This window comes from Physella acuta, unplaced genomic scaffold (genome assembly GCF_028476545.2).
Source record: "Physella acuta isolate Inbredline_101_S28 unplaced genomic scaffold, ASM2847654v3 ptg000146l, whole genome shotgun sequence".
NCBI classification, from domain to species: Eukaryota; Metazoa; Mollusca; class Gastropoda; family Physidae; genus Physella; species Physella acuta.
Genome location: NW_026731665.1, coordinates 575,882 through 599,705, shown reverse-complemented (window position 1 = coordinate 599,705; position 23,824 = coordinate 575,882). Strand labels below are relative to the sequence as shown.

The 23,824-nt window shown below is 39.5% G+C and overlaps 2 protein-coding genes across 3 annotated transcripts in view; one reads left to right on the top strand and one right to left on the bottom strand.

The window, feature by feature from the left end:
- LOC131935510 (uncharacterized) overlaps window positions 1–23,824 on the top strand; it is a 94,348-nt gene that overhangs the window by 6,466 nt on the left and 64,058 nt on the right. The gene's annotated exons all lie outside the window — the stretch shown is intronic.
- Window positions 13,242–22,982, bottom strand: LOC131935509 (uncharacterized). 2 transcript variants are annotated; one of them, XM_059291921.1, is made up of 9 exons: window positions 22,890–22,982; window positions 22,013–22,075; window positions 20,732–21,129; window positions 19,393–19,504; window positions 18,754–18,870; window positions 17,429–17,500; window positions 16,504–16,675; window positions 15,868–16,029; window positions 13,242–14,158 (listed from the first exon to the last, which is right to left on the bottom strand). In XM_059291921.1, the coding sequence occupies exons 2-9, from the start codon at window positions 22,018–22,020 to the stop codon at window positions 14,027–14,029; spliced, it is 1,173 nt and encodes a 390-aa protein (XP_059147904.1). In that variant the 5' UTR covers window positions 22,021–22,075; window positions 22,890–22,982; the 3' UTR covers window positions 13,242–14,026. The 2 variants fall into 2 exon arrangements, with proteins under 2 accessions (XP_059147904.1, XP_059147905.1); XM_059291922.1 differs by lacking the exon at window positions 22,890–22,982 and adding an exon at window positions 22,254–22,359.

Sequence of the window (23,824 nt, the reverse complement as noted above, 5' to 3'; positions counted from 1 at the left end):
CTAATGCGTTATAACAAAAAATGCTAAATAACAAAAAAAAAACATATCAAGCCGGGTTTTGATCTTGAAAATGATACTTGATAGCCGCCATAAAATCGATTCTGCCACAGCATTGATTCATTGTAAAAAAAAAACAGTATATTAAATTAAATAAATTTCTCTTAAAAATTATAACACTATTAATTCCTGTAAATAAAAGTTAAATATAGCGACCGGATGTGAGAGGATCTAAGCACATTGCCAATTTTCTCTATAGTTGGCGGATATAAGCACTTCCCATGTACTGGAAAACTTTTTTGGCTCGAAAGAAAGATTTTTATACGTTATACACGTATGTAATATTCAGTTAAGCTGACTGGGTAGATTTTTAAAAAGTCATAGTACAGTAGTAAACCAAATTATACTTCATACACTCTAAAACAAATTTTCTATGGCATTTAAAGGACCAAATTATAATTCCCTTCCCCAGCGTGTGATAGACGTCTTGAAATTTGACATTGAATCCTACGAGTGGCAAGTCTTAGATAACATCATAGAGACGGACATGTTAAAGTACGTACGGCATTTGTTTATCGAGTACCACTTGTTTCCGTCTAGACCTGCTAAGGAGGATTATGTCTTGTATTACAAGGTACATTTTTACTTCATTAGTTTAGGGCCTCTAGTTATAACTGTCTTACATTACCAGGTCTCAATACAATTGAGTTATTAAAGCAATATATCGCGAAATGTCGGTTTTTGTGTGTAGTAATTTAGTCATTCTGTCGAGGACTTAAATGGCGTTGTATTTGGTGTGGGAAAGTTAACATGAAGACAACCTCACACACAACAAGAGACAACAAAACTCAACCCCCCCCCTCCAGCCTTCCCCTTTCTCGCTTGGTCGTCATAAATGGGGAATTGGGCAGGGCTTTTGTCTAAAAAAAACGTTTATGGGGTGAAGGGGCTTTAGAGGGGCTTAGTGGGCTCACTGGGCAGTACTGAAAGGTCACGTTTACTAGTTAGTGCAGACATGTCATTTTCCAAAGCTATTTACTTTTATATGTTTCCTTTTTTAGTATTTTAATTGTAGGACAAGGGAAGGGAGAAATGGAAGGAATGTATGACAGTTATGTGTACGAGAGGGGAGGTCGTATGCTAATAGCTATCTTATGACCGGGCTTTTGATTTTATTCAAACCAGTTTAAGGTTTACAGTTTACAGTTTAGAGCTTAGTGAGAGTTTCAGGTTTTGTTTATGATTAGATTTAGAGTTTCGTTTATACGTTAATTTAGATATAAATAAACGTATAAAAAAATGAATTCGGTTTTTTTTTTATTTCGTGAAGGTTTCTTCTTTTTAAATTAATATCTAACACCTGCTTGTATGTATAAAGGTGTGACACCGACGCTTACTGTTTTTAAAACATATTTGTGCAACAAACTGTGTAACTGAGAAAGCGGTGATGCTTAGGTTAAGAAACACGAAAAAATTAGATTGTTATTGTTTTGAACACAGCTTTTTGCAATGATCTTTAATTTTTCTTAATTTTTTTTTTAAACAAACATGCATATCTGCTTTAACATTTATATTTAGACTTGGCTATAAATATCTGGAGTAAAGCCTAGCCGATATCGGCTGGTTGAAATATGAAATGAAAAATATAAAAAATAAAATGAATATATCACGGGTGATGCGAGTTTTTCCTGTTCACTAATTACAGTGTTAATGTCTTTAGTCTTTATTGATTGCTACAAAAAAAACTGTGTTTAAAAATGGCTAATTTTGTCCCAGATTGTATCTTGTAACTAACGTCTGGCCACATTCTCTCTCATAGCTGATGAGACACATCAGACGTCTGGGGTTCAAAGAGTACAATTATGAGACCTGCTGTATACATCTAGATAACAAGGAGAAGTTCAACTATCAAAGTCACGTGATGTACGTCAACACCAAATTTGTCAAGAGCGACTGAGTCGATGGCCAAGTGTGGGTGGCCCTGTGTGGTTGGCTAGATGTGGGTGGCCTCTGTGCGGTTGACGTGTGGTTGGCCAGATGTGGGTGGCCTCTGTGCGGTTGACGTGTGGTTGGCTAGATGTGGGTGGCCTCTGTGCGGTTGACGTGTGGTTGGCTAGATGTGGGTGGCCTCTGTGCGGTTGACGTGTGGTTGGCTAGATGTGGCTGGCCTCTGTGCGGTTGACGTGTGGTTGGCTAGATGTGGGTGGCCTCTGTGCGGTTGACGTGTGGTTGGCTAGATGTGGGTGGCCTCTGTGCGGTTGACGTGTGGTTGGCTAGATGTGGGTGGCCTCTGTGCGGTTGACGTGTGGTTGGCTAGATGTGGGTGGCCTCTGTGCGGTTGACGTGTGGTTGGCTAGATGTGGGTGGCCTCTGTGCGGTTGACGTGTGGTTGGCTAGATGTGGGTGGCCTCTGTGCGGTTGACGTGTGGTTGGCTAGATGTGGGTGGCCTCTGTGCGGTTGACGTGTGGTTGGCTAGATGTGGGTGGCCTCTGTGCGGTTGACGTGTGGTTGGCTAGATGTGGGTGGCCTCTGTGCGGTTGACGTGTGGTTGGCCAGATGTGGGTGGCCTCTGTGCGGTTGACGTGTGGTTGGCCAGATGTGGGTGGCCTCTGTGCGGTTGACGTGTGGTTGGCTAGATGTGGGTGGCCTCTGTGCGGTTGACGTGTGGTTGGCTAGATGTGGGTGGCCTCTGTGCGGTTGACGTGTGGTTGGCTAGATGTGGGTGGCCTCTGTGCGGTTGACGTGTGGTTGGCTAGATGTGGGTGGCCTCTGTGCGGTTGACGTGTGGTTGGCCAGATGTGGGTGGCCTCTGTGCGGTTGACGTGTGGTTGGCCAGATGTGGGTGGCCTCTGTGCGGTTGACGTGTGGTTGGCCAGATGTGGGTGGCCTCTGTGCGGTTGACGTGTGGTTGGCCAGATGTGGGTGGCCTCTGTGCGGTTGACGTGTGGTTGGCTAGATGTGGGTGGCCTCTGTGCGGTTGACGTGTGGTTGGCTAGATGTGGGTGGCCTCTGTGCGGTTGACGTGTGGTTGGCTAGATGTGGGTGGCCTCTGTGCGGTTGACGTGTGGTTGGCCAGATGTGGGTGGCCTCTGTGCGGTTGACGTGTGGTTGGCTAGATGTGGGTGGCCTCTGTGCGGTTGACGTGTGGTTGGCTAGATGTGGCTGGCCTCTGTGCGGTTGACGTGTGGTTGGCTAGATGTGGGTGGCCTCTGTGCGGTTGACGTGTGGTTGGCTAGATGTGGGTGGCCTCTGTGCGGTTGACGTGTGGTTGGCTAGATGTGGGTGGCCTCTGTGCGGTTGACGTGTGGTTGGCTAGATGTGGGTGGCCTCTGTGCGGTTGACGTGTGGTTGGCTAGATGTGGGTGGCCTCTGTGCGGTTGACGTGTGGTTGGCTAGATGTGGGTGGCCTCTGTGCGGTTGACGTGTGGTTGGCTAGATGTGGGTGGCCTCTGTGCGGTTGACGTGTGGTTGGCTAGATGTGGGTGGCCTCTGTGCGGTTGACGTGTGGTTGGCCAGATGTGGGTGGCCTCTGTGCGGTTGACGTGTGGTTGGCCAGATGTGGGTGGCCTCTGTGCGGTTGACGTGTGGTTGGCTAGATGTGGGTGGCCTCTGTGCGGTTGACGTGTGGTTGGCTAGATGTGGGTGGCCTCTGTGCGGTTGACGTGTGGTTGGCTAGATGTGGGTGGCCTCTGTGCGGTTGACGTGTGGTTGGCTAGATGTGGGTGGCCTCTGTGCGGTTGACGTGTGGTTGGCTAGATGTGGGTGGCCTCTGTGCGGTTGACGTGTGGTTGGCTAGATGTGGGTGGCCTCTGTGCGGTTGACGTGTGGTTGGCTAGATGTGGGTGGCCTCTGTGCGGTTGACGTGTGGTTGGCTAGATGTGGGTGGCTTCTGTGCGGTTGACGTGTGGTTGGCTAGATGTGGGTGGCCTCTGTGCGGTTGACGCGTGGTTGGCTAGATGTGGGTGGCCTCTGTGCGGTTGACGTGTGGTTGGCTAGATGTGGGTGGCCTCTGTGCGGTTGACGTGTGGTTGGCTAGATGTGGGTGGCCTCTGTGCGGTTGACGTGTGGTTGGCTAGATGTGGGTGGCCTCTGTGCGGTTGACGTGTGGTTGGCTAGATGTGGATGGCCTCTGTGCGGTTGACGTGTGGTTGGCTAGATGTGGGTGGCCTCTGTGCGGTTGACGTGTGGTTGGCCAGATGTGGGTGGCCTCTGTGCGGTTGACGTGTGGTTGGCCAGATGTGGGTGGCCTCTGTGCGGTTGACGTGTGGTTGGCCAGATGTGGGTGGCCTCTGTGCGGTTGACGTGTGGTTGGCTAGATGTGGGTGGCCTCTGTGCGGTTGACGTGTGGTTGGCTAGATGTGGGTGGCCTCTGTGCGGTTGACGTGTGGTTGGCTAGATGTGGGTGGCCTCTGTGCGGTTGACGTGTGGTTGGCTAGATGTGGGTGGCCTCTGTGCGGTTGACGTGTGGTTGGCCAGATGTGGGTGGCCTCTGTGCGGTTGACGTGTGGTTGGCTAGATGTGGGTGGCCTCTGTGCGGTTGACGTGTGGTTGGCTAGATGTGGCTGGCCTCTGTGCGGTTGACGTGTGGTTGGCTAGATGTGGGTGGCCTCTGTGCGGTTGACGTGTGGTTGGCTAGATGTGGGTGGCCTCTGTGCGGTTGACGTGTGGTTGGCTAGATGTGGGTGGCCTCTGTGCGGTTGACGTGTGGTTGGCTAGATGTGGGTGGCCTCTGTGCGGTTGACGTGTGGTTGGCTAGATGTGGGTGGCCTCTGTGCGGTTGACGTGTGGTTGGCTAGATGTGGGTGGCCTCTGTGCGGTTGACGTGTGGTTGGCTAGATGTGGGTGGCCTCTGTGCGGTTGACGTGTGGTTGGCTAGATGTGGGTGGCCTCTGTGCGGTTGGCGTGTGGTTGGCCAGATGTGGGTGGCCTCTGTGCGGTTGACGTGTGGTTGGCCAGATGTGGGTGGCCTCTGTGCGGTTGACGTGTGGTTGGCTAGATGTGGGTGGCCTCTGTGCGGTTGACGTGTGGTTGGCTAGATGTGGGTGGCCTCTGTGCGGTTGACGCGTGGTTGGCTAGATGTGGGTGGCCTCTGTGCGGTTGACGTGTGGTTGGCTAGATGTGGGTGGCCTCTGTGCGGTTGACGTGTGGTTGGCTAGATGTGGGTGGCCTCTGTGCGGTTGACGTGTGGTTGGCTAGATGTGGGTGGCCTCTGTGCGGTTGACGTGTGGTTGGCCAGATGTGGGTGGCCTCTGTGCGGTTGACGTGTGGTTGGCTAGATGTGGGTGGCCTCTGTGCGGTTGACGTGTGGTTGGCCAGATGTGGGTGGCCTCTGTGCGGTTGACGTGTGGTTGGCTAGATGTGGGTGGCCTCTGTGCGGTTGACGTGTGGTTGGCTAGATGTGGGTGGCCTCTAGGCGGTTGACGTGTGGTTGGCTAGATGTGGGTGGCCTCTGTGCGGTTGACGTGTGGTTGGCTAGATGTGGTTGGCCTCTGTGCGGTTGACGTGTGGTTGGCTAGATGTGGGTGGCCTCTTTGCGGTTGACGTGTGGTTGGCTAGATGTGGGTGGCCTCTGTGCGGTTGGCGTGTGGTTGGCCAGATGTGGGTGGCCTCTGTGCGGTTGACGTGTGGTTGGCCAGATGTGGGTGGCCTCTGTGCGGTTGACGTGTGGTTGGCTAGATGTGGGTGGCCTCTGTGCGGTTGACGTGTGGTTGGCTAGATGTGGGTGGCCTCTGTGCGGTTGACGTGTGGTTGGCTAGATGTGGGTGGCCTCTATATGAACGGCGAAGTGCTGATGGCCTCGGTATTGGTGGCCAGATGTGGATGGCCTCTGTCTGGTTGGCCAGATGTAGGTGGCCTATGTCTGGTTGGCCAAATGTGGGTGACCTCTGTCTGGTTGTCTGGTTGACCCTGGTGTGGTTGTCCAGATGTGGCAACTATCAGATGGTTGTCCGAGATTGGGATGGCTACATTATGGTTGACATTAAAGCGGACGTCGATACAATGACTATAAATGACAGAGACTTGAACCTTTTACTGCTGAGATTTATGTTTCATGGGACTCACTGTTTTATATCTATGGTAATTTGTATGTGTTTTTTTTTATTAAACTTTGTATCAACTGAAGTTTGTTGATAATTATAAATTCAAAAAATGTCAATACAATATAGATTAAAGTGTTACACAGCTATCGGAAGTTACACGTTTACTGCACATTTTCTTTGATTAGTTGTGGACATCCTTTGATAGGAATAGCTATTCTTTTTTATAGTGGTTGCTTCTGCTTTAGCTGGTTATCAAACAAGAACATGGGTGTCTGGATGTGAATCTCAATGTTTAATGGGATCAGTTCAAGAACTGAATATGATTGCATATAATTCAGGGTTTTTTTTTGTTGGTTTCAGTATTAAATTTTGAGTGAGAAAATAATTTTACTCAAAATACTCTGTTTTTAAAGCAGTCGAATTCTTTTTAAATTACATTCCTTATATTAAACCTCTTTATTGTTGGATTTTTATTAAGTAATGTTGTAAAAAAAAAAAATGTTGTTAATTTCAAAATAAGTTACTGTTTTGTTATAACCAACTAACATGACAGACGGACGCATGTGCTCTATGATGTTGATAGTCTGTAGTCCTACAGGTAAACATGTGAAGAAACTACATGAGCTAATTACATGAGGTAACTACATGAGGTAACTAAATGAGGTAACTACATGAGTTAACTACATGAGGTAACTGAGTTGGCTACATGAGGTAACTAAATGCGGTAACTACATGAGTTAGCTACATGAGGTAACTACATGAGGTAACAAAATGCGGTAACTACATGAGGTAACTAAATGCGGTAACTAAATGCGAAAACTACATGAGTTAGCTACATGAGGTAACTACATGATGTAACAAAATGCGGTAACTACATGAGGTAACTAAATGCGGTAACTACATGAAGTAACTACATGAGATAACTACATGAGGTAACTACATGAGGTAACTAACTGCGGTAACTACATGAGGTAACTGAGTTGGCTACATGAGGTAACTACATGAGGTAACTACATGAGGTAACTACATGAGGTTACTACGTGGGGTAGCTACATGAGGTAATTACGTGAGGTAACTACATGAGGTAACTACATAGCCACATGAGGTAACTACATGAGGTTACTACGTGGGGTAGCTACATGAGGTAATTACATGAGGTAACTACATGAGGTAACTACATGAGGTAACTACATGAGGTAACTACATGAGGTAACTACATGAGGTAACTACATGAGGTTACTACGTGGGGTAGCTACATGAGGTAATTACGTGAGGTAACTACATGAGGTAACTACATAGCCACATGAGGTAACTACATGAGGTTACTACGTGGGGTAGCTACATGAGGTAACTAAATGAGGTAACTACATGAGGTAACTACATGAGTTAACTATATGAGGTAACTAATAAGTTCGCTACAAGAGGTAACTACATGAGGTAACTACATGAGGTAACTAACTAAGGTAACAACATGAGGTAACTACATGAAGTAACTACATGAGGTAACTACATGAAGTAACTATATGCCCAAGATGGCGAAGATGATTGATACCCTTACGATAACGGAGCACCATCTACACTAATCCTCTAACTCCGAAATTATCAAACTTTCTCATTTACCTAAACATTACACAGGTGGATGAAACAACTATACAATTATTAAAGTTGACATCACATTTTAATGCCAGGAAATATGTATCCTGATTTCTCGTTGTATTTCTTAGTTTATCTTACATATTTTAAAGAAAACAAAATAACATTGAGTGGTCTGAGATTATATTACTTTCACACAATAATTAAAGTTATATTTAGGAGTAAAGAATTGTATGTGTCAATTTATAAACTTAAAAATTTACTATTTTAATCTTTAAAATTTCAATTAATGAAATATACAACCTTGAGAAAATTTAAAAACTAGGATAATATCAAGCTTTTAATTCTCTAAAACATTTTAGCGACCATTGTTTTTGTTTTAAAAAGTAAGTTCGGTGGTTTTCAAAGCTATTTATTATAAAGTTATATAAATCTAAATACATACTAGAAATTTTAGTAAGTAAAAAATTAATACGTACAGTACACATAATCCTTTTTTTAGTTCCAAGATAGATAAATAATGGTTTATTTTATCCTGTAAAAACAGCTATTACTTCCCCTTAAAAGGCTATTACAAAAGAAATGTTAACAAGGTTTGATTAATTTAGATTAATTTTAGTTTTTAACTGACATTCTTGCTCACTGATAGCTGCGATATTTTACATTACCGGGCTTAATTTTGTTGGGCCTTTTGTTAGTTGATTCATTTTTTGACTTAAATTGAAAACAATGGTGTTTATAATGGGCAGAAATGTTTTCGTAATTAGATGTGTAGCTTATATATCACCAGAGATATTTTACTAACTTTCTAGCAGTTTTTAGCACATTCACATCTAAACAGACAATACAGTTCATACTTTCACAACCCAATATTTTACTCAACTGTAAAACATAAACTGAAATAACATTGTATAATTTTTAAATGTTTGTGATATTAACTGCGTCAAGGATTCGCATATTTTCCCTCTCAGTTTCAACGGGCTGGGGACCGTCACATAGTACACAGTACAATGTGGCCTGATTAAAAATATGGAAGACCGCGTTGGTCATTTACAATCTCCCCCACTCATTAAAACCTGCACCACTCAACCGTCTCACAAGTTGAGTCAAGAAAAAGAAAAAAGATAATTAGGTACATGGAAAAGTGTAATAATACAATATAATACAATATTTAAAAGAAAACTTGATAAGGGTTTAAAAGTAATATTGACACTAACTTTTGCCAAAGGAAGTTAAAATTGTAAATATTTCTCCTAAAGTATTTAGAACGCTAGCAAGCGTTTCTAAACTACCTCAACAAGACCGTTACTCTGATCTTTGATATCGTAAAAAAATAGAAGTTTTCAGCTAAAGATGCGAACAACTTTATAATTATCAATATATAAAATCATTATACGAATATTCATATATTGATGTTAAACTTTGCATATTTACATGCGAATCGGTGTTAATTAGTTAAACTATAAACATGCCAAATTGATGCAGTTAACACAGTGAGGTTATAAGATTTATAAGAGAAGTATTAGAAATTCTCTTGATAAAATAATTAAAATCGTGAAAAAAACTACCTGTAAAATTATAATAATTTAGATCTATTGTTAAACTGGTATAAAACGTGAAAAAATTCAAAGGATAACTTACTTACCTCTCCATTTATAGGACAAAACTCCACAATACCTATATCAACATCAGTTGTATAAATCGTGTCAAACAATCAAAGTGCTTCTATCATTTCCACGGCGAAATTCTCTTCTTTTAGTTTCACCAGCAGGGTACAGATATCGATTCTTAGGTCTGGTTCCTGATGTAGCATGGCCGTCAGAACACACCTGGACAAATACAGGTAAAACAACTGTTAATTAATTTAGTAACTAATCAACTGGCCGTCAGAACACACCTGGACAAATACAGGTACAGCAACCGTTAATTAATTTAGTAAATAATCAACTGGCCATCAGAACACACCTGGACAAATACAGGTAAAATAATCGTTAATTAATTTAGTAAATAATCAACTGGCCGTGCGAACACCTTGGAGAAATACAGGTACGGGAACTGCTAATTAATTTAGTAAATAACATTATTTACCACACTACCTGATATTTATTCAACTAATTTAAGCTTATAAAAATGAAAAGCAAATCAACATGTATTTAAGTATAATCACCTGTAAATGTGCGGAACATCCGGGCAGTTATTGAGCTCATCCAGGTAATTGTGCACTGACATGGGGTTCGGTTCCACTCTGAACAGCATGCACCAGACAACAGCACCGAGGGAGTACACGTCCAGTTTGAAGGGGTCAACTCGGCCATTACACAGAAGTTCAGGCGCCATAAACGCTGGGGTCCCGCCGATATTGGCACTGCATTCAGTCGTGTCAGGCACCAAAAAGGAGAGTCCAAAGTCTGCGAGAACAGCGTGTCCGTTGTCGTCTAAAAAGACGTTGGCTGGTTTAATGTCTGCATGGACGATTCTTCTCTTGTTGAGGTAACGCACAGCGCAAGACAACTGTATCAGGTAAAGTTCCAGGTGATGTGGGGTGAGTTCTGAAAGTCTCTGAGACAGGGTCCCGTTTCTACAGTAAGGCGTGGTGATTGACCAGTAGCGTGGACATCGTACGGCCGATATGAGCTTGATGATGTTGGGATGGTCCACCCCCAGCATGGCCTTGACCTCCTGTGTGTACAGCTGCACGTTCATGTCGTCAGCCTGGTGGAGCATGGAGAACATTTTCACCGCCAGTCCGAAGTTGAGATTGTCCGATGTGGCGTGGATAACCTGACCGCTCAAGCCGGCTCCGATGACCGGACCCGGCTTCAGGTGAAACCGGTCGAATAAATCTTCATCTAAGTCCACAACTAGAGGTGTGAATGTTGCCATCACTTTAGTAGGAACAAAACTTTAAAGATTTGTGTGATAACGTTAAAGGAAATTAAGATATGAGATCTGTACTTGACCGTAAATCAAGTCAGAATGACGGAGATTTCTTTAAATTCAAGGGTTTATATACTCTACAGATATTCCCAAGTTAACCTTCCCACCTTCAATATGATAATTAAGGATCTGAAAACGAATGTGTGATGTGCCGACTTACAACACCGACCTCATGGGCATTAATGGCTGCTGATCAAAGCATACAGCAGGTAAAACATATCACCGCAATAGGAGTAGGTAACTCCCACTTCCAACTGACCGCTGGTCACGCTTGTGTGAACTTTGAACTGTTTGATGTTTACACAATGGAGGTAAAGGGCGATCATTCACGCCGACAAACTATGGCCCAGACAACACCGAGCATGGACGACGGTGGCCATGGAAAATATTGACATAAAAACAATTCTTAGTGCGCGCTGAAAGCATGAACGACGCATGAATGAACATTGTATCTAAACTGAAAACAAAACTGTTTTTTTCGCATGTTCAGCTAAGCAAATCTATCGTTTAAAGCAATTAACTGCTGATAGTAGTTAGTCCTCCCTGGTTGGTCGTCATTAAGTATCATCTTGATGCTGTAAGCTTGATTTATTTAGTAGTAGTCATTAAGTATCATCTTGATGCTGTAAGCTTGACTTGTTTAGTAGTAGTCATTAAGTATCATCTTGATGCTGTAAGCTTGACTTGTTTAGTAGTAGTCATTAAGTATCATCTTGATGCTGTAAGCTTGACTTGTTTAGTAGTAGTCATTAAGTATCATTTTTGATGTGTTCTGGTTATTTAGTTGTAGTAATTAAATATCAATCTTGAGGCTGTAAAAATGCCTTGTTTAGGTAGATATAGTTTATACGATATAGTTAATATCAAATTCTATTAAATTATCGCCTTTCAAAAAAATAAAAGTGAAATCTTCTTTTCAATCTAGTCTATTGTCAAATAGACCCTCAAGCTGATGACTCACTACCAAGCTGGACAAACGAGAGAGTAATCTCCCCTTACACCACCGGATTCGACCAGCGGTCAGGCATAACAATGAGATATATACATTCAAAGCGGCTTAATGATTGTTTACCCAATTTCTTTGATCAGCGCTCTTTGTTGTCTGTTATTACTAAGTTGCTTGTACCGCATTTTCACTTCATGTATTGTGGGGGAAGGGGGGGGGGGGTCATTCATGCATGACGTACACGGCGGAGGAGGGTGGTAAAAATTATTGATTTTTTCAGAACGCGTATGAACTGTGGGTCAAGGGTCGGGTCAGTGTGGGCATCCATGTGTTGAAAACGTCAAAGTACTTATAATTAAAACAACATATTACTCGTATCCTGCATGTGAAAAGTAAAACTAAGACAACACGTAAAAATCACAAAAGATTCTTCGTTAATGTGAGTTTATCCATAGAAATTTCTTATTGAATTTCATTCCAACATCTCTGTGTCTCTCCCTTAGCACACGCAGCAAAGCTGTCCAGATCACTGAGAAAAGGACGAGTCACATTTTAATGGTTACTAGCGTACCCTTTCGCGTTGATGTGATCTCAGTAGAATAGAATTTCAAAAACACGCGTTATAATAATATTCAATTGTTACGAAACGTTTATTTTTAGACTCGCGACCTAATTTCACTACCGCTGTTGTAATGACAGATGCAAATTGTATTCAAAAAGCAAAATGTATCTCTAGAGTACGTTAATTAAGCTCAACAATGCTCCTGTAGAACACATGCAATATACAAAGCTTCTACGGTCCTTTTATAAATGTACTTTTTTGTCTGAACCAGCAAAACGGATGCTTGATTCTATAATGACGGATCAGCTTTGAAGTGGATAATATAATACTTAAATGTGGATGTGTTTTGTATAATAATGGATCCGGCATCCCGAAAAACTACCTTTTCCTAACTGCTTATAAGCCATTGCACATAAAAAGATTAATCGTTATCTTCTCTTATTATGTATGTATTAAAGAAAAACATGACACTACGATACTTCTTTGTAAACCTGCTGGCAGAAAGCGTTACAATCAAATACATTAAGAGCTTCCAATATATCTCAGCCCACTACAGCACACCATACAAGCCCCACCCACTTCCAATTGTATTCTGGTTTGACATGGCTAACTTGATTAAGAGCAAATGGAAAAGAAATAACGTCTTATATAGTCTGTATTAGAGAGGGTTTTTTTTTAAATATATCAGCAACTGCTTCTTTCTTTCTTACATCTTTCATTATTTTGTTGAAAAGTATTTTAATGTATATCGATTCTAGTAAAATTCAATTTGTGCTCGTTGAGTTTGCGAAAATTGATTCTACGTACATCGATTTATGTACATCCACAATCACGCTAAAAACCCTAAATATATTGACAGTCAACACCTTATTTCGCATGACATGTTATTGTCCCAATGAAAGACTATCTTTCATTTTACATGTCGTTTGTTTTGTACTAAATAGATCTAAGTTTTAACGTATGCACTTCAACTTTGGATCAGTAATATAAACTTCAGGCTGATCACAATTTTATCATTGTATTCTGGTACCAACACTACTATTCCTGATAATTAATTGATAAGAATAAAACACCACATTTGAAAGCAAAATACATCTACATAGTTTTAAAGATATTAATTTTAATAAAGAATTTTTCACAAATTACATGATAGTTACCCTCAAAAACCGTCAAATAGAAAAAAGCATTTTAAATTAACATAATATGTGTTTGTATAGGTTATGGTTTTGTTGTGTATGGGTGTGTATGTGTAGTGTGTTAGCATTTGTTACTGTAAGCTAACAATTGATTCATTGAATGTGCATAACACAAAAGTGAAAAAAAGTAGACGTTGACATAGAAAAAAGTACATAATGACACACTAGCTTTTAAACCTCAACCAGATAACACACTATCAAATGAATCCGTTCAGTGAGAACTCAATTGTTTAGCTTTCTAAAAATATGACATGTTATAAAAAGGGAAAGAAAATTTGCCTTGGAGGTACAAAAAAAGTACCTATAAAACATATTATCAGTCCCAACATCAAAAGAAGAAGGTTGCAAATCACATTTCCTTAATCACCAACCACATAGACAAGATCCACACGTCGGCCATACCCGCAACTACCATCCTCAACTCGACCAACCACCTCTTTACCATCCACACCTGACCAACCACCTCCTTACCATCCACACCTCGACCAACCATTTACTCACCATACACACCTAGCCAAGAACTTTTCCAACATCCACACCATTTAGTGACCATCAACATGTACCGAACCACTCATTCTTTTATTCATACCTTATCAACAACCTGATCACCATTCAAATATGACCAACCACAATGTCACCTTTTACATATTGTGGTCAACCACCCTCTTGCCATACACTCCCTTTTACTTGACCAACCATCCATATCTTGCCTATCACCCACACATTGAGAAACACCCACGCCTAGCCAACCACTTAATCCCATACAAACTTGGTATTAACGTACATAACATGACTCTGATATCTAAACGTTTCTGCGCTGTCCAGTGATTCTGTCGTCTCAAATAAGTACTCCTTGAAGCCCAGCCTCCTGAGGTGCCTCATCATCTGAAGAGAGATAAACTGAATCTTATGCTTAGGTTAGACCCCCCCCCCTCCCCACACTGAATCCCACTGCCTGTACAGTGAGGGACCTTTTCAAATTATTTCAAAAGTTGAAAATGTATTGGATTTCCATTTTCTGTTTAAAATTATTTTCATAATTATTTCAAAAGTTGAAAATGTATTGGATTTCCATTTTCTGTTTAAAATTATTTTCATAAAACAAATATTAAAATTTTAATGTATAAGTTTATTTTATAAAAAAAAAAAGAAAACGGCTTTTTTTGTGTGCTTTGGGCCCCTATGCCTTGCTACGCCACTGATGCGTGTATAATAGTGTGAAGCATTAGTATTTTACTAATTCTTATGCGTCTTTTGAGAAATAGGAAATGGCGTAAAGTACTACTTTCTGTAACCGAAAACTAAACGAAATTTGAAAAGAAAAAGAAAACAAAAATTTAGATATATTACTTATATGTAAAATTTCGTCTATCAGAAACAGTATTTAAGTTATAAGCTCTTAAAAAAACGGAAAGTAGAATAAGTTCAACTTCCGTTTACCGGAAATCGCTGAAAAGTTTATACAGAGCTACAAATTTGATATAATACTTTTAAATGAAATTTCATCAACTAGCTGTAACGGTACTCAAGTTCTCGTGTTCACACACACTCATAAACACACATACACATAGATATGATATAGAGAGAGATAGAGAGACATACAGACAGAATTCCAAAACCTATATTTTTCGACTCAGGGGGGTATAAAACGTCGAGATTGTAAAAATTTCTTTAAATTTTTTATAGTGGTATGATATATATTTTTAAAAAAAATTATTTTCCTTATTTAGTTCATTACATAAAATGTTATTTGTTATGAAGATTTATGTTTTCTATGAATTTTTTATCTACTTTAAATTATTTTAAATACAATACAGTTACATGACTAAAGACTATTGCGCACCAAATAAACATGATAACGCGAGTATAATGGTGCGGAATAGTAGTATTTAGATTGCATACCGATTTCATAAAATTTTAATAAATTTATTATAAATTAATTAGTCATCTAGCTAAGTCAAAGTGGATGTAAGATTGCATATTCATCGAGTCTTGACCCACGTGCCAAATGCCAGAGAAATTGATTGATTAGAAGGGGCAAAAATTTCGCTCGCCCGTTTAGATCCAGAAAGAGAGACTAGAAGAAGACAGATAAAACGAAGACAGAGGACGCAAGTTAAATTTTAAAAAATTAAAATTCATATGCGTTTTTTTTAAGAAATAAAAAAATAGTGTAAAGTACTATATCCGCTCACTGGAAATTACTCAACATTCGTCCAAAAAAAACCAAAAGATAATAAGATCTACATATACATGAAATTTCTTCTATATATCTGAAACAGTACCAAAACTAGAATAAATTCGACTTTCGGTTACCGGAAATCGCTGAAAAGTTGTTACAAAACTATAAATTTGATATAATTCTTATATTTAAAATATTTCGTCAGAAAGACACACACAATCAATCAGACACAGACTTAAAGACAAACTAGCGAAGTTTAGTTTTTCCGACTCAGGTGGGTGTAAAAAGTAAATTTGTGAAAATATCGATTTCCACTTTTTGCACGACTACAATACTTCTTCTATGCTTAGTATACGAGAAAGTAAAGGTCATAATTAGAAGGCCTTACTTAATTAATGATGTACAAATGTACCTTGTAATACAAGACATAATCCTCCTTAGCAGGTCTAGATGGAAACAAGTGGTACTCGATTAACAAATGACGCACGTACTTTAACATGTCCGTCTCTATGATGTTATCTAAGACTTGCCACTCGTAGGATTCGATGTCAAATTTCAAGACGTCTATCACACGCTGGGGAAATTAACAGACATTTTAACAAACGTTAGAATGTACCTGGCCTAATTAGTTGCTTTTGTTTTTGTGTACCCTTTCGAACCTTACGGTCCACGTAACTTCAGAAGAAGAGTTAAACTCTTTTATTGACCTCCGCAGTTGAATGGATAGTGTGGCAAACGCTATGCCCGGCCGCCATTACTCAGGGATGTCGTCTGGCTCGAGCCAGTATTTGAACTTAAGATTTGCGGGTTCCATATTTGATGGAATGTGTTTGTGTGTGGAACTTAAAATCAGACTTAAGTATTTGCCTTCATCGATTGCATCGTTTAACAATTATCTCTTTAAATCTTCCAAAGAGTTTTGTAAAACTAAAATTGTCTCTTCTTTTCAAAATTGTTTATAAAAATAAAAATTGCGTCGATTGTATAAAGAATGTTATAAAACTGATATTAAATTTTTGTTACCTGTAGAAAATGAAATGTATCTTACGTTCTCTAGCCCCAGGTCTTTTGTAAAACCTTTCAAGGTTCGGATCTGCCAGGTCTGTGGGCTTCTTACATATCTGTCCATGTTGGGGCTGAACCCGTTGGTGTTGACACTGCCTAGTCCCATGTTGTAGAAGGTCACCTGCGGGCTCCGTACGTGGGTCTCGTTTCTCATGCTGGGTTTAAAATATGTAGAGTGTATAAACATTAGTTAACGTAAAAACAATAACTAGACGACCCAGTCTCCCGTTGAAAAACGGTCAATGGACTACACCACGCAAACCAATGTCTCCCTACTTTATCTTCGTTCCTATAAAGCTTATTCACCCCAAATGAATCCATTTTTTATACCGTAAAGGTATTGGGATCATGGGAAAAAAACTAGATTTGTGAAGGTTGGCTTGGTGGTAACTTTCCCTCATCAAATTTAAGATTTTCTTGCTATTACAAAAAACAAAACAAAAACGCCATACTAAATACCCAAAAGTTCTATAGGACAAGTGAAGTTCACTTGTTGCTGTGATCTCGGCATATGAAGAGATAGTGTGGTCAGCACTATGCCCAAGCGCTTTTACTTTCCCTAACGTGAGTTAGGTACCCATCAGAGTTGGGAGGACCAGAGGCGTAGCGACCCCTCCCGGCGCCCGTGGGCAAACTTTCGATTTGCACCCCTCCCCCTCAAATTTTAGATTTGCCCCCATCCCTCAAGCTTTCAATTTATTTTTCCAACCCATATGGGCGCCTTATAAGGTCGGCGCCCGGGGACATATGTCCTCCCCCGCCCCCCCCCCTCTCGCTACGCCTCTGGAGTGGACTCGGTGACGGTCTAATGACTCGAACCCGGATTCGAACTCGAGACCGTCCCCACTAAATACCAAAACTGATTCATAAAAGTGTTCTTACCTGTGATTACCTGTAGGCTTACATACCTGGGGTCAAACGAGCTGACGTTACAACCTAGTGCGCCTATCGCATCATCGAACTTAAAGCCGTAATTAATCCTGCAATTTGCAAAAGTGCGCTGTTACGACACTCAAGTTTATATTGTTAAAGTATAAAAATACAAACACAATCACCAGCAAATATAATAAAAATAAAACAATAACAATGACAGGGTGCAACAAGTCATAAAGAAATCAATTTTTAGGTTTATGAAATTTAATATATAAATATTATATAAAAATCTTAGATCCGTATCAACTTTTGAGCGACTTCCTATAACCGGAAGTGGAAATTTTTCTACTTTCAATTTTTCAAAAACCTATTTCAGATAGGTAAATAAAATTTCACAGGTAAGTAAAAGATCTAATTTTCTGCCTTCTTTTAAATTTTCAGTCATGTCCGTTGACCGGAAGTAGTAATTTACTCTATTTCTGATTTCTCAAAAAAAGCGCATGTGAATTTATAAAGTACTAATACTATTCCGCACTATTATGCACATTTTGTGTGGCGTTCACTTAGAGTGCAATTCTTTTTTTTAAGAGGTTTTATTTTATTTAAAAAATTGCAAATATCTAAAATGGGTTAAAAATCATGTCTATATCAAGAGTAAAGGGGAGATCATTCCCCTTAACTCGTTTATTTAAAAAGTCATTTTAGTATTGATGAACTGCCAATCTATAAAAATAACACTACTGTGGGAGATGACGGTCAGTGTTTCTTTTCTCTCAGGGAGGATGGAAAGTCACTGGCCGATATATATATATATATATATATATATATATATATATATATATATATATATATATATATATATATATATATACATATATATATACACACATATATATATACACACATATATATATATATATATATATATATATATATATATATATATAGATAGATAGATATATATATATATATATATATATATATTTTATATATATATATATATATATATATATATATATATATATATATATATATATATATATATATATATATATATATATATATATATATACTAAATAATTTCTATTTAGTTCGAATAGATGCGTGAAAGAAACTCAAATGACGATTAAATATCAAACTATTTCATCATATTTAAATATCACACATTTTTAATTTAACAATATCAATATCAATGGCCTGTTCAAATAAATGACGTTAAACATATCCGTAAGATACACAAAAACAATTACAAGAATCTAATCCAATATGTAACATCAGCACCTACCCTAAGACTAAATTTTAGCACCTACCCCAACATATAGTGACAGCACCCACCCCAACATTTAATGTTAGCACCTACCCAAAAGAAAACACCAGACAAGGGGCTTTAACCACGTAAGGCTCATCCTGACAAACTGGCCAGTTACCGAACTTAATCAGATTTTTACATTGGTATCTCAGAGGTGGGTTCATGTACCTGAGGCAAAAGTCATAGAACAAAATGTCATAGATTACAGAAAATATTGTCATATATTATAGAACATAATTTTGAAGATTACAGAAGACAATGTCACAACAGGACATAGTCACACAATATAGAACACAATGTCATAGAACATAGAAAATATATTTTATGTAATTGACAACAAAATTAATGTTTCAGCAATTCGTTTCCCTTTTCTTCTAGTTTTGACAAACTGAAGCTTTCCCCTAAAATAATAGACACAGTCAGATCCTACACATTCTTGGAAACAATTACATATGGCGATCATCATTAGAATTATGTTATTTTAATAACAAAGATGCATTTGGCACATACAAAGTCTGGCAGTATCAAAAATGTGATCTCGCTTTGGCGCCTATACATATTTTGTGTAAAATCTGTGAAATAGTGCACCCCTGAAACCATAAGTGAATCCCTGTTAAAATTTTGAGGACGCCTCTACGAAAACCCTAATAGCGCCTCCTAACTTAACAAGAGAACAAAACCACAACTTACGAGGCCATCATGGCCGCCGCCTCCCACCATGTTTTGATTGTTGTGACGTCGGCAGGGTCAGCGGTCAGCGGGGCGTTGCCACCAAATCGAGTGTTAAAATCCTCCAGGTACTCTGTAGATACATGGATGTGGTGTCTACAGTTTTATTACATAATAGAGTCAAAATGTTTTCTATGAAATGTTATTCACTTGAGCTGGTAAATTTTCTAGACTGTCTGTAAGTGTGTGATTTTGTCTATCTGTCTGTGATCACGACAACTTAAGTGCGATTACAGCTAGGTTGACGAAATTTTGAATATAAGTATCCTATCAAAATTGTAGCTCTGTGTGAACTTTTCATCGATTTCCGGTAACCGGAAGTGAAATTTAATACAATTTCGGTTTTTTAAAACTCTATCACTTAAGTCTTTTTTTCAAACAAAAGCAAACACAAACAACAGACAAACATTAACGCAAACGAACACATAAACACACACATCAGACCAAACTATTTTTTTTTCTGTCTAAGGCAAAAAGGAATTGGTACAAAGGGACCTAATTTGTATACTTTTTCAAACATTATTGGAATTTTTGTGAAGGTAGTAAATTTGGTTTATTATTTTATTTTGTACGAGCCGACCCGCGGTGTATCATACGCCGCTATTTAGTTGTTGTTTTTTCTACTTTTCAATAATTCATAATTTGTGAATTCGACAGTACCAATGCTGCCACTGAAAACATTTGCTTTAAAACACTAACCCCCCCACCCCCTTCCCCTCCCCCCCCCCCCCCCCCCGTGAAAGCAGCCTCCTCTTAGTTACCTCCTCTAAGTCTAAAATCGTTTCAAACTAAATTATCTGCCCCTAGTAGCCGTCACCTAACCCGGCTCTACGATTGTAAAATGTAAACAACGTGAACCACAGCTCACCTGACCATGTGAGGGGGGTTGGGGTGGTAGCAATAGAGAGAAAGAGAGGGGACTGCAAGGCGCGCTTGCAGCTTGTTTTCTAACGTCTCCCAGAAGAGAATTATATATATAGATTTTAAGTCAACCAAAATAATAAAAATGAAAATTGAATTTTTTAAAATCACCCACTTAGACTTTAGTACAAAAAAAAACACTGTAATGATATTACGCTAGGGCGATCAAGTCGAGTTTTTTACTATGTGCATGCCCTTCACGCATCTATTTCTCTCTCTCTCTCTCTCTCTATATATATATATATATTATATATATATATATATAATTTTAAAAATATACACACATATATATACATATATTTCTATATATACACGTATAGAAAAAAAAATCACACATCGCAAAGACAAGACCCCTCCTGTGAAACCAAGGTTTACTTACCTAAAGCTCCACTATCATCCACTTCATCCATCTGAACGTCTTTCACACATGGGTTTGGGTTCGTTTTCATTTCATCAATTTTCATCTGAAAATCGTTTAACGTTTTCATTGATGATTCTTTTAACGATTCCATCAGTTGTTTGGAGTCGCTGTCGATGTTGGCGTTGCATTCTTCGATGTATTTTAGCAAGGTATCTAACTTAGAGTCGACCAATTGTTTGACATCGGCAATGGACTCTTCCAGTTTTTCCTGCGTCTGTTTTTCCTGTGTGAACAGCTGATTCCATGAGGAGTTGCCGTGCGAGGTCTTCATTAACAGCAACCCCAACCCCACGAACAGCCCGACCACTGTGATGAAGGCTATAGTCCTCCGTGGAGTACATGTCGGGCTCAAGTCACTGTTAGGTAAAGTTTAAGAAATAACATTATCAGAACTTTCTTAAATTCGTGTCATTTCACTGTTAATAAACCGGTAGTGATCTCCCCTAAACTTTCTCGAATATTCTTATATAAAACAACAGGGGATGGTAACTGGGGATATAGTTATGATTTTTAATCCATTGTAAATACTTAAACTTTAAAAAATAGAATAGAATCTCATAAAAAAAACATTGCGCACCAAGCAAACGCCGAATAAAAACGCGTATAATAGTGCGCAATATTATTAGTACTTTAAAAATTTACATTAGTTTTTTGAGAAATCGGAAGTAGCGTAAATTACTACTTCCAGTCAACGAAAATTACTCAAAATTTAACAGAAGGTAGAGAATTAGATCTTTTACTTACATGTGAAATTTCATTTATCTATCTGAAATAGTACTCAAGTTATAGGCTTTTGAAAAATTCAAAGTAGGAAAAGTACCACTTCCGGTTATCGGAAATCGCTCAAAAGTTGATACGGATCTACGATTTTGATAAAATACTTATATATGAAATTTCATCAACCTAGCTGTAACGGTACTCAAGTTATCGTGTTTACACACAGACACACACACGGACAGACACACACACACACAGACATACGGACAAGATTGCAAAATTATGTTTTTCCGTATCAGTGAGGTGTAAAACGTCGAGATTTGTAAAAATCTCGATTTTTTTTTTTTTGCACGATTACAATACTTTCTCTATACTACGTATATACGAGAAAGTAAAAAAAGGGTGCGTACTTCCATTCAACTCCAGACAACAGCAGACATGATGTTCTTGCCCCCCTCCATCCGTACCCCGTTAAAACATTCTACATTTATTTAAGTATATTTAAAGCTGCTCAAAACATACCTTTTCATGTTAGTGTTGACAGTTGATATGCTAAGTTCCACAATTAAAACGGGAGAAAGTTATCTGTTAGGAAACAAGAATCAATTAGTCAGTAGATGTAGAAGATGCTACGAGTTACTGTATAGAATATAGATTATTAACTAGCAACTACAGAAAGTAGTATTTTTAGTTGGATTGAATTATTTATACGTATCTACAAGGGTTGGCGTGGTCGAGTCGGTAAAACTCATGGTTGCTATACCGAAAAGTCTCGAGTTCGAACCATCGGGTAGATGAGGCTCGTTAGCTGGGGACAGCCACTCTTCTAGGATAGACAACTCCAAAATCAAACAGCTGCTGCCTTGTAGTTTGTTCTTGGTTGGACAAAGGCTATGGAAGCAAACACAAAAAGAAAAGCAGGCTGAAATCGGAGTCAATGGCCTCAATGGCGCATAACCAGTTGACACGTATCCTTAATTGTGATGGAGGCGTGGTCGAGTCGGCTAAAGCTAATGGTTGATAAATTCGAAAAGTCTCGAGTTTAAACCCTCTGGCAGATAAGGCTCGATTCCCTCCAACACTTAAAAATTAAGAACGAAGAAGAAGAATATCTACTATCTATCTATATATATATATATGCTTTTCTTCATGGAGACCATAGAAAACACCAAGCTGTAAGCGCGCCTAGCAACCCCCTCTCTTCCTCCCTAGGCTTCCTCTCTCAGCTAGAGCATTTATAATTATAATCTTAATGTTTTACGGTCACGTTCATTTGGAGTTTTATAGTCTGAAAGTGCTCTGCTTGAAAGTAAACCATAATCTACAAAGTTGATGCAAAACTGCACTAAAAACAGATCCTCTAGTTTCGAAAATCAAAATAGTGAAACGAAACAGTTACCAGTAACAGATCCACTTGTTTAAAGCCGCTGAATAAATCCTTAAGCTCCGCTAGCTGTATGCTGCACACGTTATGTTATGTCTACAGTTAAAACTCTGTGACTTCGAACCAACATGCTAAAAGAACCAGAGGTGATCCCACACTTTAAAAAGCTCCAATAACAAAATCAAGCAATACATGTTACGTGTAATTTGGCCGAAAGGGTAGTATGTTAGGCTGAATTAAAGGTGAACATTTCACAAAAAACACTAACACATGATACATTTTTAAGGCCCGTTCTAAAAGTGTGGAGATATTAAATATTCCATGGCTTACCAAGACCAAAATTAAAAAAAAAAATCATTTTGTGTACAGTGTCGTGATTTAGTGTCTTGATGTAGTGTGTCATCATGTAGTGTGTCGTGATATAGTGTGTCGTGATGTAGTGTGTCGTGATGTAGTGTGTCGTGATGTAGTGTGTCGTCATGTAGTGTGTCGTAATGTAGTGTGTCGTGATGTAGTGTGTCGTGATGTAGTGTGTCGTGATGTAGTGTGTCGTGATGTAGTGTGTCGTGATGGTGCGTGTCACCCACAAAGCCTTTACAGTGCACACGCCCATGTACTCAGGTAGACCATCGACTTTATCCCTACATAAATGTTGCTCACTCTACGATGATTGACAGGTGATCACCAGCTATCTAAGTGTAATACATCCGACAGCCATTAGTGTGATACATCCAATACTTTCTTCTAATCGGTGTCTTTACCATATGAACAAAACTGCTATTGTGGAAACTTAATCGTGTTTGTCTATTTCTTCGACTACCTACTTAGTACAGTCATGCCTCAGTTATTGTGGAACCAGAACCGTCCTCGATAAATGAAAAACTACTAAGTAGTGTTACTCTCTCGTTTTTAACATTCATACATTTTTTGTATGTGTATCGATAAGTGTA

Bases quoted from the DNA above. Each gene is read 5' to 3' on its own strand.
- LOC131935509 (XM_059291921.1), bottom strand. The intron at 18,871-19,392 runs GTAAGTTGTGGT...CTTTTGCCTCAG, and splicing joins GCGGCGGCCATGATGGCCTC to GTACATGAACCCACCTCTGA. The intron at 16,030-16,503 runs GTAAGATACATT...TAATTTCCCCAG, and splicing joins AAGACCTGGGGCTAGAGAAC to CGTGTGATAGACGTCTTGAA.